Source organism: Salmo salar, chromosome ssa09 (genome assembly GCF_905237065.1).
Source record: "Salmo salar chromosome ssa09, Ssal_v3.1, whole genome shotgun sequence".
Classification (NCBI taxonomy): domain Eukaryota; kingdom Metazoa; phylum Chordata; class Actinopteri; order Salmoniformes; family Salmonidae; genus Salmo; species Salmo salar.
Genome location: NC_059450.1, coordinates 20,369,662 through 20,383,880, shown reverse-complemented (window position 1 = coordinate 20,383,880; position 14,219 = coordinate 20,369,662). Strand labels below are relative to the sequence as shown.

Below are 14,219 nucleotides of genomic sequence, written 5' to 3'. Positions count from 1 at the left end.
ATGAATCAGTGAAACAACATTTTGTCAGAGAGCAGCCACTGGTGAGTGACTTTCAGTACAATTACATAATTGTGTCTTGAAGTGTGGCCACTTGGTGCATTGTAATCCACAACAAACAGACTATAATGGTGAGAGGATCGGATTGAGATTGAATACCTTCAATAGGCGACTAGCTGCACAGCACTAGACACGCAAGCTTGTGTTGAGTATTTCATAGTAATGATTTCAACTGTTGAGCACACAAAGATCATTATGCTATGGAGCAGGAGGCAGTGATCATGCACATGATGGTACTATCAAGCCCCTTCTGATCCAGTGTTATTGCCACCATGATGATGGATCGAGTAGCTGTCTGCAGCCCGCATTGATTAGCACAATGTCTAAGTAACCAGGAGTTCATCAACTAAGTTTACATCATATCATTTGATCAATTTCTCCTACTATTTGACATTCTGTATGAATTATATGACACCTACAAGACAAGTCCTGTGGCAATAGCTCCTTTGCTATGGACAGCTAAAACCTGTAATTCATGGAAACAACTTCAATTTCCAAAGCATGCAAATCTAACTTCACAGAACACCAGTCTGTCTGTGTTAGAGTTAACAGGATGGAACACAGGCACTGACATACAGACACTGACATCTCCATGCTCACAGACAGAGACACAGCCCCAGAACCACAACAGGCAGATCAGCACACCGCTGGACAATATATCAAATAACTCCTGCATTCCCTCAAAAACAAACCCATTAACAAACCATTGACACTCACCATCTAATCCTATAGCCTCAACAGGAGACTCTGAGCTGTGGGGAAGAGTTGATGTACAACAGGCACAAAACAGACATGCAGCTGATCATGCAAAGCCAATCCCCCTCACCCACACCAGCCTGCCAATACAATGCTCCTGACATCTCCTAACTAATAAAGCATTCATTCATTACCTTAGCAACAAAATAATGCCTTGTCCACTGCTCCCTGTTTTGCTGTCCTTATCAACAAGCAGCAGACAGGTTCATGATATAATTGGCAGGGGGGGAAAGAAAAAAAGAAAAAAAGAGGGGATGAAAGCAGTGGAGCCGCGAGAGGTAGAGAGAGCGAGCAGCTGGTTGGTCACTGCAGTATTCCTCTATTCCTCCTCTTCTCCAGTCCTCTGCCTGCCATGGGAGGGAGCACGGAGTGGAGCGGAGCAGTGAGTCAGAGAGATCCTCGCCTCGAAAGTGCGCTCCTTTCTCCTCTCTCTCTATCTGTCTGCGTGTGTCTGTGTGTGTGAGGGAGAGGGAGAGAGAATTAGAGAGGCAGATCGAGTTGGGAAAGGGGGAGGGACAGAGGAAGAGAAGATGAAGTGAAAAAGAGAGGGAGGAGAGAAAGACAGAGAAAAGAGAAAGCCTGAGTGAGAGAATGGTTGAGAGAGAAGAGATGAGATGGAGTGAGAGCAAGAGAGCTTTGAATGCTGGGGAGCAGAGAGAGCTGTACACACTGCAGCAGCGCCCACTGATGCTGAAAATAAGAATCATTCCATTAAGAGGACGCTGAAATTGTAATAAAGGCCAAGTTACACTTTGACTGTACAGAGTGAATGTGAAATAAGCTCTTAGAGGAATAGAGATGGAGAGATAATGGCGAGAATTAAATGTATAGGTTGTTAATCCACATTTTCATTTGAAAGCCCATATTCTATACAAGACCGCACATAAATGAATGTACAAGTCAAAGGCTACCGGTTTTTAAACGGTCTGATCTAAGACTTCAGCCACTTAATGAACTGACATGTATACTGCACTGTAGTTATTCTCTAATTTTAATCAACATGCTATCAAAACATATTTCAATTGAAAATGTGCTTGTCCAGGATGGCAAAAGATTGCCCTCCGTCGCACCCCCATCCCCCTCTCTCTCTCTCTCTCTCTCTCTCTCTCTCACTCTCTTCTCCTCTGTCCAGGACCATCCAAGCTTAAATAGCGAACCAAAACGGTCAAAGCTTTTTTTTAATCCTATAAATTAGATCCAAAAGTCCCCCAAGGAATATTCTCACAGAAATGCATTGCATGGCCAATTTGTGAATGCATGCAAATGCATGCACACACGCACACAAACACAAATACTTTTCACAGAAGCAGTTAACGGGTTACATATATGAATACAAACAGTACTTGTATTGCAGCTTTTATCCACACTTCGTGTGTGTGTGTGTGTGTGTGTGTGTGTGTGTGTGTGTGTGTGTGTGTGTGTGTGTGTGTGTGTGTGTGTGTGTGTGTGTGTGTGTGTGTGTGTGTGTGTGTGTGTGTGTGTGTGTGTGTGTGTGTGTGGGTGTGTGCCCAACCCCATCTCTTTCAGCACACTGGACAGCGTGTTCTAGGCTGGGTTTGGTGGTCTACTCTAATTCTGCCTGTCGTTCCTCTCTAATTATAACGACACAAGGCGAGACCCAGATGCAGACACAGGAGGCAGATGATTTGAGCTCTGGTATTTATTATAATCCAAGGGATAGACAAAAGGCAGGTCAGGGACAGGCAAGAGTTCATAGCCAGGGCAGAGTCCAAAACGGTACAGGGCAGCAGGCAGGCTCGAGGTCAGGGGCAGGCAGAGTGGTCAGGCAGGCGGGCTCAGTCAGGACAGGCAAGGGTCAAAACCAGGAGGACGAGAAAAAGAGAGACTGGGGAAAACCAGGAGCTGAGCGAAAACCGCTGGTTGACTTGGCATTTCTATCGCCCCTTAGCACTCACGTCTGTAGCCATGAAATGTTTTGAAAGGCTGGTCATGGCTCACATCAACACCATCATCCCAGACACCCTGGACCCACACCAATTCGCATATCGCCCCAACAGATCCACAGATGAAACAATCTCTATTGCAGTCCAAGCTGCCCTTTCCCACCTGGACAAGAGGAACACCAATGTGAGAATGCTTGCTGTTCAATGACTACAGCTCAGCGTTCAACACCATAGTGCCCTCATCACTCAGCTAAGGACTCTGGTACTGAACACCTCCCTCTCCAATTAGATCCTGGACTTCCTGCTGGGCCGCCCCCAGGTGGTGAGGGTAGGCAACAACACAGCCGCCACGCTGACCCTCAACACGGGGGCCCCTCAGGGGTGCTTAGTCCCCTCCTGTACTTCCTGTTCACCCAGGACTGCGTGGCCAAGCACGACTCCAACACCATCATTAAGTTTGATGACGACACAATGGTGGTAGGCCTGATCACCAACGACGATAAGACAGCTTATAGGGAGGAGGTCAGAGACCTGGCAGTGTGGTACCAGGACAACAACATCTCCCTCAACGTCTGTAAGACAAAGGAGCTGATCGAGCACACCCCCATTCACATCGATGGGGCTGTAGTGGAACAGGTTGAAAGCTTCATGGTCCACAAACACCAACACAGTCGTGAAGAGGGCACGAGAAGGTCTCGTCAGTCTCAGGAGGGTAACAATATTTGGCAGATCCTCAAAAAGTCCTACAGCTGCGTCATTGAGAGCATCTTGACTGGCTGCATCACCGTTTGGTATGGTAACTGCTAGGCATCAGACCGCAAGGCACCACAGCAGCGCGTACGGCCCAGTACATCACTGAGGCCGAGCTCCCTGCCATCCAGGACTTCTATACCAGGCAGTGTCAAAGGAAAGCCCTAAAAATTGTCAAAGCCTTCAGCCACCCAAGTCATAGACTGTTCTCTCTCTACTGCACGGCAAGCGGTACCGATGCACCAAGTCTGGAACCAACAGGACCCTGAACAGCTTCTACCCCCAAGCCATAAGGTGGCTAAATAGTTACTTAAATAGTTAACCAAATAGCTACCAGGACTATCTGAATTGACCCTCATTGCACTCACTTTATTGACTCATCACACACAGTGCTGCTACTGTTTATTATCTGTCACTTATTCCGAGTTTAATGTACATATCTACCTCAATTACCCCTGCACATCAACTCGGTACTGGTAGCCTGTGTATATAGCCAAGTTATTGTTACGCATTGTTGTATTTATTATTAATATTATATATATATATATATATATATATATATATATATATATATATATATATATTAAGGGGTGGATCAGCTTAATATTGCGGAAAGATTGTTGCTTCCATCAATGTAATTGTCTGCATCATTTCCAATCCCCCATATATATATTTTTTGTAAATAAATATATCCATATACATACACACATGCATACATATACACATATACACATACCTATATAGACATACATATTTTTTTTGGAATATACCTTTATTATTCCCCGCAAACCCTTCCACCCTTCCCCCAATTGGAGTAAACTAATAAACAATTACACTTAGGCTTCTACCTTCAGTTTATACATCTTATACACATTTTACAGACACAATCTATTTTACAATAGTTATATTTTGTTTGTTTTTAGTCCTTCCTCTATTTCTGATATCCAGTTTGATTTCTATTTGTAACTGTACTATTTCACAACATTTCTGAACCTATATACATTTTACAGACCCCGTATGTTTTACATTGGTTATCTTGTTATTAGTCCCACCCTTCAGCTCCATTCAACCCCTCCCATCTATCTCTTAACATCCATTTTGGATTTCTATTTGCCATATATTTTTCAACTGTGCTGTGATTAATATTATTATTATGTGTTTTACTTTTCTATTATTGCTCTATTTCTTTCTCTCTGCGTTGTTGGGAAGTAAGAATTTCGCTGTTAGTCTACACCACGTTTACGAAGCATGTGACAGATAACACTTGATTTGATTTGTTGGAGTGCTTACAGTAAAACATAAACCACAGTAATATGGCAATATGATAATCCTCCACACTCACACCATACAGTATTGCATTATGGCCGTGACCTGTAAAACTGAAACATCTCCCACTTACAGTGCCTTCGAAAAGTATTCAGACTCCTGGACTTTTTCCACATTTGAAATTGACCTCAGGTGCATCCTGTTTCCATTGATCATCCTTGAGATGTTTCTACAACTGGATTGGAGTCCACCTGTGGTCCAATTCAATTGATTGGACATGATTTGGAAAGGAACACACCTTTCACATCTGTCTACATTTGACAGTGCATGTCAGAGCAAAAACCAACCCATGGGGTCGAAGGAATCGTCCGTAGAACTCCGATACAGGATTGTGTCGAAGCACAGATCTGGGGAAGGGTACCAAACTATTTCTGCAGCATTGAACGTCCCCAAGAACACAGTGGCCTCCATCATTCTTAAATGGAAGACATTTTGAACCACTGTTAGCCAGCCTGCCAGTTTAGTGGAGTCTGCCACTAGCACAGTCAGTGTAGCCAACTCAGCTATCCCCATTGAGACCGTGTCTGTGCCTCGAGGTTGGGCAAAACTAAACATGGCGTATTTGCCTTAGCAATCTCAGTGGAATAAAGACCTCCTACATTCCTGTCATTATTGAAAGAGATTGTGATATCTCACATCTCAAAATAGGGCTACTTAATGTTAGATCCCTCACTTCCAAGGCAGTTATAGTCAATGAACTAATCACTGATCATAATCTTGATGTGATTGGCCTGACTGAAACATGGTTTAAGCCTGATGAATTTACTGTGTTAAATGAGGCCTCACCTCCTGGTTACACTAGTGACCACATCCCCTGCGCATCCCGCAAAGGTGGAGGTGTTGCTAACATTCACGATAGCAAATTTCAATTTACAAAAAAAAAGACATTTTCGTCTTTTGAGCTTCTATTCATGAAATCTATGCAGCCTACTCAATCCCTTTTTATAGCTACTGTTTACAGGCCTCCTGGGCCGTATACAGCGTTCCTCACTGAGTTCCCCGAATTCCTATCAGACCTTGTAGTCATGGCAGATAATATTCACATTTTTGGTGACTTGAATATTCACATGGAAAAGTCCATAGACCCACTCCAAAAGGCTTTCGGACCCATCATCGACTCAGTGGGTTTTGTCCAACATGTCTCCGGACCTACTCACTGCCACAGGACCTAGTTTTGTCCCGTAGAATACATGTTGTGGATCTTAATGTTTTTCCTCATAATCCTGGACTATCGGACCACCATTTTATTACGTTTGCAATTGCAACAAATAATCTGCTCAGACCCCAATCAAGGATCATCAAAAGCCATGCTATAAATTCTCGGACAACCCAAAGATTCCTAGATGCCCTTCCAGACTCCCTCCACCTACCCAAGGACGTCAGAGTACAAATATCAGTTAACCACCTAACTGAGGAACTCAATTTAACCTTGCGTAAATCCCTAGATGCAGTCGCACCACTAACAACAAAAAACATTTGTCATAAGAAACTAGCTCTCTGGTATACAGAAAAAACCCGAGCTTTGACGCAAGCTTCCAGAAAATTGGAACGGAAATGGCGCTACACCAAACTGGAAGTCTTCCGACTAGCTTGGAAAGACAGTATCGAAGAGCCCTCACTGCTGCTCAATCATCCTATTTTCATTGAGGAAAATAAGAACAATCCAAAACAATCCAAAATGTTTGATACTGTCACAAAGTTCATTAAAAAGCAACATTCCCCATGAGAGGATGGCTTTCACTTCAGCAGTGATGAATTCATGAACTTCTTTGACGAAAAGATCATGATCATGAGAAAGCAAATTACGGACTCCTCTTTAAATCTGCGTATTCCTCCAAGCTCAGTTGTCCTGAGTCTGCACAACTCTGCCAGGACCTAGGATCAAGGGAGGCACACGTTTTTTTAATACTATATCTCTTGACACGTTGATGAAGATAATCATGGCCTCTAAACCTTCAAGCTGCATACTGGACCCTATTCCAACTAAACTACTGAAAGAGCTGATTCCTGTGCTTGGCTCTCCTATGTTGAACATAATAAATGGCTCTCTATCCACCAGATGTGTACCAAACTCACTAAAAGTGGCAGTAATAAATCCTCTCCTGAAAAAGCCAAACCTTGACCCAGAAAATATAAAAAACTATCGGCCTATATCGAATCTTCCATTCCTCTCAAAAAAATTGAAAAAGCTGTTGCGCAGCAACTCACTGTCTTCCTGAAGACAAACAATGTATACAAAATGCTTCAGTCTGGTTTTAGACCCCATCATAGCACTGAGACTGCACTTGTGGAAGGTAGTAAATTACCTTTTAATGGCATCAGACCAAGGCTCTTCATCTGCCCTCGTGCTCCTAGACCTTAGTGCTGCTTTTGATACCACATTCTTTTAGAGAGATTGGAAACCCAAATAGGTCAACACGGACAAGTTCCTGCCTGGTTTAGATCTTATCTGTCGGAAGGATATCAGTTTGTCTCTGTAGAGGGTTTGTCCTCTGACAAATCAACTGTACATTTTGGTGTTCCTCAAGGCTCCGTTTTAGGACCACTACTGTGTTCACTATATATTTTACCTCTTGGTGATGTCATTCGGAAACATAATGTTAACTTTCACTGCTATGCGGACGACACACAGCTGCACATTTCAATGAAACATGGTGAAGCCCCAAAATTGCCCTCCCTGGAAGCCTGTGTTTCAGACATAAGGAAGTGGATGGCAGCAAATATTCTACTTTAAACTTGGACTACTCTGGACCCTGATCTCTCTTTTGATGAACATATCAAGACTGTTTCAAGGACAGGTTTTTTCCATCTACGTAATATTGCAAAAATCAGAAACTTTCTGTCCAAAAATGATGCAGAAAAATTTATCCATGCTTTTGTCACTTGTAGGTTAGACTACTGCAATGCTCTACTTTCCGACTACCCGGAAAAAGCACTAAATAAACTTCCGTTAGTGCTAAACACGGCTGCTAGAATCTTGACTAGAACCAAAAAATGTGATCATATTATTCCAGTGCTAGCCTCTCTACACTGGCTTCCTGTTAAGGCTAGGGCTGATTTCAAGGTTTTACTGCTAACCTACAAAGCATTACATGGGCTTGCTCCTACCTATCTTTCCGATTTGGTCCTGCCGTACATACCTACACATATGCTACGGTCACAAGACGCAGGCCTCCTTACTGTCCCTAGAATTTCTAAGCAAACAGCTGGAGGCAGGGCTTTCTCCTATAGAGCTCAATTTTTATGGAATGGTCTGCCTATCCATGTGAGAGACGTAGACTCGGTCTCGACCTTTAAGTCTTTATTGAAGACTCATCTCTTCAGTAGGTCCTATGATTGAGTGTATTCTGGCCCAGGAGTGTGAAGGTAAACGGAAAGGCACTGGATCAACGAACCACCCTTGCTGTCTCTGCCTGCCCGGTTCCCCTCTCTCCACTGGGATTCTCTGCCTCAAACCCTATTACAGGGGCTGAGTCACTGGCTTCCTGGTGCTCTTCCATGCCATCCCTAGGAGGGGTGCGCCATTGGAGCCCCCCCGCCCTTGGGTTCGTGCCGTGGGGAAGATCTTCGTGGGCTATACTCGGCCTCGTCTCAGTATAGTAAGTTGGTGGTTGACGATATCCCTCTAGTGGTGTGGGGGCTGTGCATCAGCAAAGTGGGTGGGGTTATATCCTGCCTGTTTGGCCATGTCCAGCGGTATCGTCAGACGGGGCCATAGTGTCTCCTGACCCCTCCTGGCTAGGGTCAGTCTGTTGGTCAGTCTGTTGTATCTGGAGTATTTCTCCTGTCTTATCCGGTGTCCTGTGTGAATTTAAGTATGCTCTCTCTAATTCTCTCTTTTTTTCTCTCTCTCTCTCGGAGGACCTGAGCCCTAGGACCATGCCTCAGGACTACCTGGCCTGATGACTCCTTGCTGTCCCCAGTCCACCTGGTTGTGCTGCTGCTCCAGTTTCAACTGTTCTGCCTGCGGCTATGGAACCCTAACCTGTTCACCGGAAGTGCTACCTTGTCCCAGACCTGCTGTTTTCAACTCTCTAGAGACAGCAGGAGCGGTAGAGATACTCTGAGTGATCGGCTATGAAAAGCCAACTGACATTTACTCCTGAGGCGCTGACCTGTTGCACCTGCTACAACCACTGTGATTATTATTATTTGACCCTGCTGGTCATCTATGAACATTTGAACATCTTGGCCATGTTCTGTTATAATCTCCACCCGGCACAGCCAGAAGAAGACTGGCCACCCCTCATTGCCTGGTTCCTCTCTAGGTTTCTTCCTAGGTTCCGGCCTTTCTAGGGAGTTTTCCCTAGCCACCGTGCTTCTACACCTGCATTGCTTGCTGTTTGGGGTTTTAGGCTGGGTTTCTGTACAACACTTTGTGACACCAGCTGATGTAAGAAGGGCTTTATAAATACATTTGATTGAAATTTGATTGAATGGGAGAATCTCCGCAAATACAGGTGTGCCAAGCTTGTAGCTTCATACCCAAGAAGACTTGATGCTGTATTCGCTGCCAAAGGTGCTTCAACAAAGTACTAAGTAAAGGGTCTGAATACTTATGTAAATGTGATATTTCTTTTTTCTTTTTTGAACTTATTTTTGCTTTGTCATTATGGGATATTATGTGTAGATGAGGGGGATTTTTTTTTAATCAATTCTAGAATAAGGCTGTAAAGTAACAAAATGTGGAAAAAGTTAAGGGGTCTGAATATTTCCGAAGGCACTGTACATCAGTCAAATGTACCATTAAGACGGGCTAGGCTCGTGCATCATTTAATTAACATAATAAAAAGATCTCCAGCGAAATCCATCTGTTTAAGCTAGATATATTTGATTTTGTATGGGCTTCATTTCACGAAAATGTCTATAGCGTCCGGTTTGGCCTACAATATACTCCATGGAAAGGGGAGACTCTCACGAACACGATGGTGTACTCCGTTCTGTTCTACGACCCCACAAGTGTCATGGGACTCATCTGAAGGTAACCCGGTACCGGTAAAAAAAAATGAATGGAAGTATGGAAGTAGTTTTGTGCCCCCCAAAACAAGGGTTAGATATGTGTCAACAATATATAAATAATTCCTGAGGTTTCTTATATCTCTTCGGTATAGGACAGACACTTAAAAACCTTATTCCTTATGATTTATTTTTGTTTTGCCTTGAATGCTTTGTTCAATGTGTTTCTATGGGCTATAGCAGTAAAGGCCAAACAGTTCTTCATTTGTGAAATACGACGTCCCCAAACTCTTCCGGTCCTCTGCTCCTCTCTGGACTCGCTGCATTAATCAACTGGATCAGTAAATTGGGACTGGTTCTGATCTGTGTACAGCACAGCATGTTCTAAATCATGTCCTAGGACCTAGAGAGAACATCTGGGGAAGTCAACAACTCTGAACTCAGCAGGGAGAACATTTTTCGCCTGTAGATTCACAAATGGAAAAATATGGTCCTTTTAGTTTTTTTCCTTGTATTTAATCTTAATTTATCCAGGTTAATCTCAATGAGAAATATGTTTTTTGCAAGAAAGACCTGAAAAATATCAATATCACAAATGACTTTCCTGTATAAAACTCCTGAGGCTGCCACTGGACTGTCAAGCCCTGGTAACACCTTGTGGGTTATCCTCTATTGTCATGCTCCAACAGGGAAGATATGGGGTGTGCTGTACTCCATAGGCTCCATGTAGCTTTTTTTCATATAAGACCAATGCATTATTGCTGGGGGGGAAAACTTAAATAAAGGTAATAATCTATAACCTAATAATAATCTATCAGGATTCCTGGAAGCTAAGTGGAAGCCTGTACATCATACATACCAAATCTGCATCTGGGTATGCAGGCATCACTACAAAGATACAATTGAACAAAATATCTTTAATAGATATAAACATTTTTACACATCACAGCTCAAAGGAAACATCATCACATGCTGTAAAACATGTCAAGAAGGAAGGTGCAAATTATGATGAGCGTCAGAATCCTTTGATATATATATACAGGTTATACAGAATGGGAACCAAAGGGGAAGCTTGGGGGTTTTAATAGTACAACTGACTGTAGACATGGAGGGTCTACCAAGTTACTTACTAATAGACTTAGATGACTGTAACTGGCATTTGAGGATTTACATAAAATCGTTATATGTCATGACATACAGTACCGATGTCATCTACAGAGAGTAGAACAGGATGAAATACATGTGGCACCAGGGGCTTTGTAACATGCTGTAGATCAGGATCAAGTATAGTACGTATTTCCATGTAACAACATGTTATCATCACTAGGAGGCACTGTGGATCCAATACAGCAGGCAGGCGAGGATGGGACCATACCATGTTAGAAGTGAATTGAACAGTACGCCTGGTCTTCCAGTCATCCACCCAGTCAGTCCAGTTGTTTTGATATAATAACCAACAGTACATTCTGGAACTACTGCATCCAGTAAGCCCATCTTACCCTCCTGAAATGAGCCAAGTCCATAGAGAGTCATAGTGTGTAGTGGTAAAACAATATAAGGTGTTTTGCAGTGGTAACATTTCTGCTCATATATATTTACAAAATAAATTGTTGAACAGCTTTGGTTGATTATGAATTTTGAAGCTTATTCTCGTCATTATGGCACCCATATTATTTCATTTGTATATTTTTTACGTGGCAAGTTAAGTACTTTTCATTAGTTAACTAGCTGTAGTCATGTACTGTATGTGAGGTATACTCAACCCCCTATAACATGTTTTACATTCCTTTATGGAGGATCAATGGGAGAGGCATCACTGAGAGGCATCGACCATAATAGTACTAATATTAAACTATATCCAATACACAGTACACAGGCCAATAGACTGCCTGTCTTTACCTTTCTATACTTGTACTGAAAGGGACAAGTTCAATTCCATGGGACAAACGACAGCCCCATCATGTTTTTCCATAAATTGCTAACAAAATAACAGCTGATCACTCAAATCTTCAATATGCAACTTGGACTTTCGCAATCTCTTAAACGTGCTGTGAACCTGTTAACAAACAGGTATAGTTACAGAGCCTGTGTATGAACTGAACGCAACACACACTTCTGAACTGTTCCCTTCTGGGAATGTCTTAAATAACACAAGACTGTCCTACAATGGACAATTTGTTCCACTGTGGAGAGGAGTACAGTATGAAGGAGCAGGATCTGAAGGACAAGGTCAACATGGGAAGGTTCCACAGCATAGCCCAGGGAATACATCTCTGTCAGACATGCATGGACACTACAGTATCGTACCAGCAAATCCTAAAGAAAGGACTGCATGCTGATCATCTCTGTCTCTCTCCCTCTATCTCCTCCTTTCAAACACCTCTCATTGAGTCGTTAGTGGTGGTGATAATACAGATCCACTGTGTGGCCGATCGGTTCATGATGATCATACAGCATTTACATCCACTGTGAATCGGTCCGTGTCAATAGCAGAATATCAGTTCTAATGAAGGAATCAAAGAAGCAAGTCCTGTGGTTCTGAGCACCCATAGTGTGAATCCGTTTGAGTTTGAGTGTGTTGTGGTCACGTGAGTTCAGCTGTTCCTGTCAATAGCACATGGATCAGTCAGTTCATGTCGATGGTGTTGAACACCCACTCTGTGAACTTCTTGAGCTTGGCCGAGGCGCTGTAGGACTCCTCCTGGAGCCGCTGGTTGTCCTCTCTCAGGCTCTGTATCTGGGCCTGCAGGGACACCTTGGCATCCTTCTCCTGGGGACACACAGGGAGTCATCATTAACACAGAGAGGAGTGGGAGGCTCTCATTACTCTCTAGTACTGTCCTCACACACAGGGAGTCATCATTAACACAAAGAGGAGTGGGAGGCTCTCATTACTCTCTAATACTGTCCTCAGGAGATGTATACAGGGCAGCTATAACCAAAAGGCAGAGTGGTAAGTACCTGTGCCGAATGGGCACTACTGATATATGGAGAACTGGAACCACACTACACACTTGTTTGACCTTTCCATGCTGAGAAGGCTGCTCTTTCAACTGGTCTTTCTACTGTTCTAACTACTGTTAGGGAAAGGGCAGCAGGTTTAGTAAGAAGTGAACAGTAGAGTAGAGATGGCTAGGCTAAGGCTTAGCCTCCGGTGCTGAAGACCTGGTTGTTTCTTTTCTCACCTTCTTTAGGTCATCCTGCAGCAGCTTCACCATGGACTCCAGCTGGCTCACCTTCTCCATCAGACAAGCTGGGCTCTCACTGTGGGACAGGAGACAGTGTTAACTACCATATTCTAACTATAAGACTAACATGACCTGGGGCATATTGGCTTAAAATAGTCAAGAGGTGTAGCAAGCCACAGCTTTAGACCCTAGGAGTAGGACCAGGAGTTTTTCATAATCATGTTATCTGGTCAGGAAAAATCTGGCCCAAGTGTTAGGATAAACTCCAGGCCCTACCTATGTCTACAGAATTCTCTGGATGTGCATGGTATGTAGTAGGTAAGTGGGTCTTACCCAGGCGAGGTGCTTCTCTGTGGGGAAGCCTGGGGTTCGCCCTGCTGGGGACTGGTGGCTGTGACCTCTGAGCTGGAGCTCCCATCATTAACAGATAACAGTCTCTGAACTGAAGACAGACAGATAAAAACACAACAGTTACGGCTTCAGTTACAGCTCAGATTGACAACACACATGAATGAGACAGGGCACTGCTACCCTCTGGTTGGTAAAGATAGTAAATCTCCGGCTTACTTTGCCTACCCTCAAAGGCCTTGGCAGCATCCACCAGGTTGGACCAGTCCAGAGCACAGTCAGCTCCAGAGTTAGGCAGGGGCATGAGGCATGGGTCCCCCAGCTGTTGTCTCCTACCCTCCTGGTCCTGGCTGGACGACTCACAAAGGTCACCTGCATGGAAGAGGAGCGGGGGGACGAGAGATAGCAGATTAGAACAGAGGAAGTGGAGACAGGTTTCAAATAAAGTACATCCAAAAAACAAGATTACACATAACTTGTTTAGAGCAACCCATACTTAAGGACATAAGTATACACTGATACACTCTATGATAAACTGTGCTCCCCTGGTTTGAGATGGAGCCCATGTAGAATAAACTGGCATTGGCTTTACTCAAGGATTACTTTCAGGATAATCAGAGGCTAACCCAGAGACTTGTGTGAGGGTTGTTGGGGTGGCGCGTGGCGGGCGGTGGGCGAGCGGGGTATGGTGGAGCAGCTGAAGAGCAGGTCGTTGGGCGTCTGTCTGTGCCCGCTGTACGAGGGCTCCCGCTGCCCGCTGTAGATGCTCTCGTCTGACAGGGTCCTGTGCAAGGAGCGCCGGCTGGGAGGGGGGATGGGGAAAGAGGGCTGGAGAGAGTGAGGGGAGAGAGAGGAGGCTGCTGATTGACCCCATAAACTCAGCCTTTAGCCTTTAGCATGTTGACAAGTGTATGTGGCAAAGCAAGGAAGGGAG

General features: G+C 44.0%; 2 protein-coding genes across 4 annotated transcripts in view; both read right to left on the bottom strand.

Annotated features, from left to right (window-relative positions):
- The window catches only part of LOC106611071 (regulator of G-protein signaling 6-like), a 54,417-nt gene extending 53,136 nt beyond the window's left edge, over positions 1 to 1,281 (bottom strand). For both annotated transcript variants that reach the window (XM_014210932.2, XM_014210933.2), the window contains exon 1: positions 948 to 1,281. The gene's annotated coding sequence lies outside the window, so the exon portion shown is untranslated. The remainder of the gene's footprint in view (positions 1 to 947) is intronic.
- A 9,365-nt stretch (positions 1,282 to 10,646) lies between these two features.
- LOC106611072 (signal-induced proliferation-associated 1-like protein 1) overlaps positions 10,647 to 14,219 on the bottom strand; it is an 83,741-nt gene continuing 80,168 nt past the window's right edge. The window contains exons 17-21 of one of the 2 annotated variants that reach the window (XM_014210935.2): positions 13,912 to 14,113; positions 13,505 to 13,657; positions 13,271 to 13,379; positions 12,935 to 13,013; positions 10,647 to 12,519 (exon numbers count right to left, since the gene is read on the bottom strand). In XM_014210935.2, coding sequence (XP_014066410.2) covers positions 12,376 to 12,519; positions 12,935 to 13,013; positions 13,271 to 13,379; positions 13,505 to 13,657; positions 13,912 to 14,113 — 687 coding nt within the window. In that variant the 3' untranslated portion in view covers positions 10,647 to 12,375. The remainder of the gene's footprint in view (positions 12,520 to 12,934; positions 13,014 to 13,270; positions 13,380 to 13,504; positions 13,658 to 13,911; positions 14,114 to 14,219) is intronic. The other variant, XM_014210936.2, reaches the window with a different exon arrangement.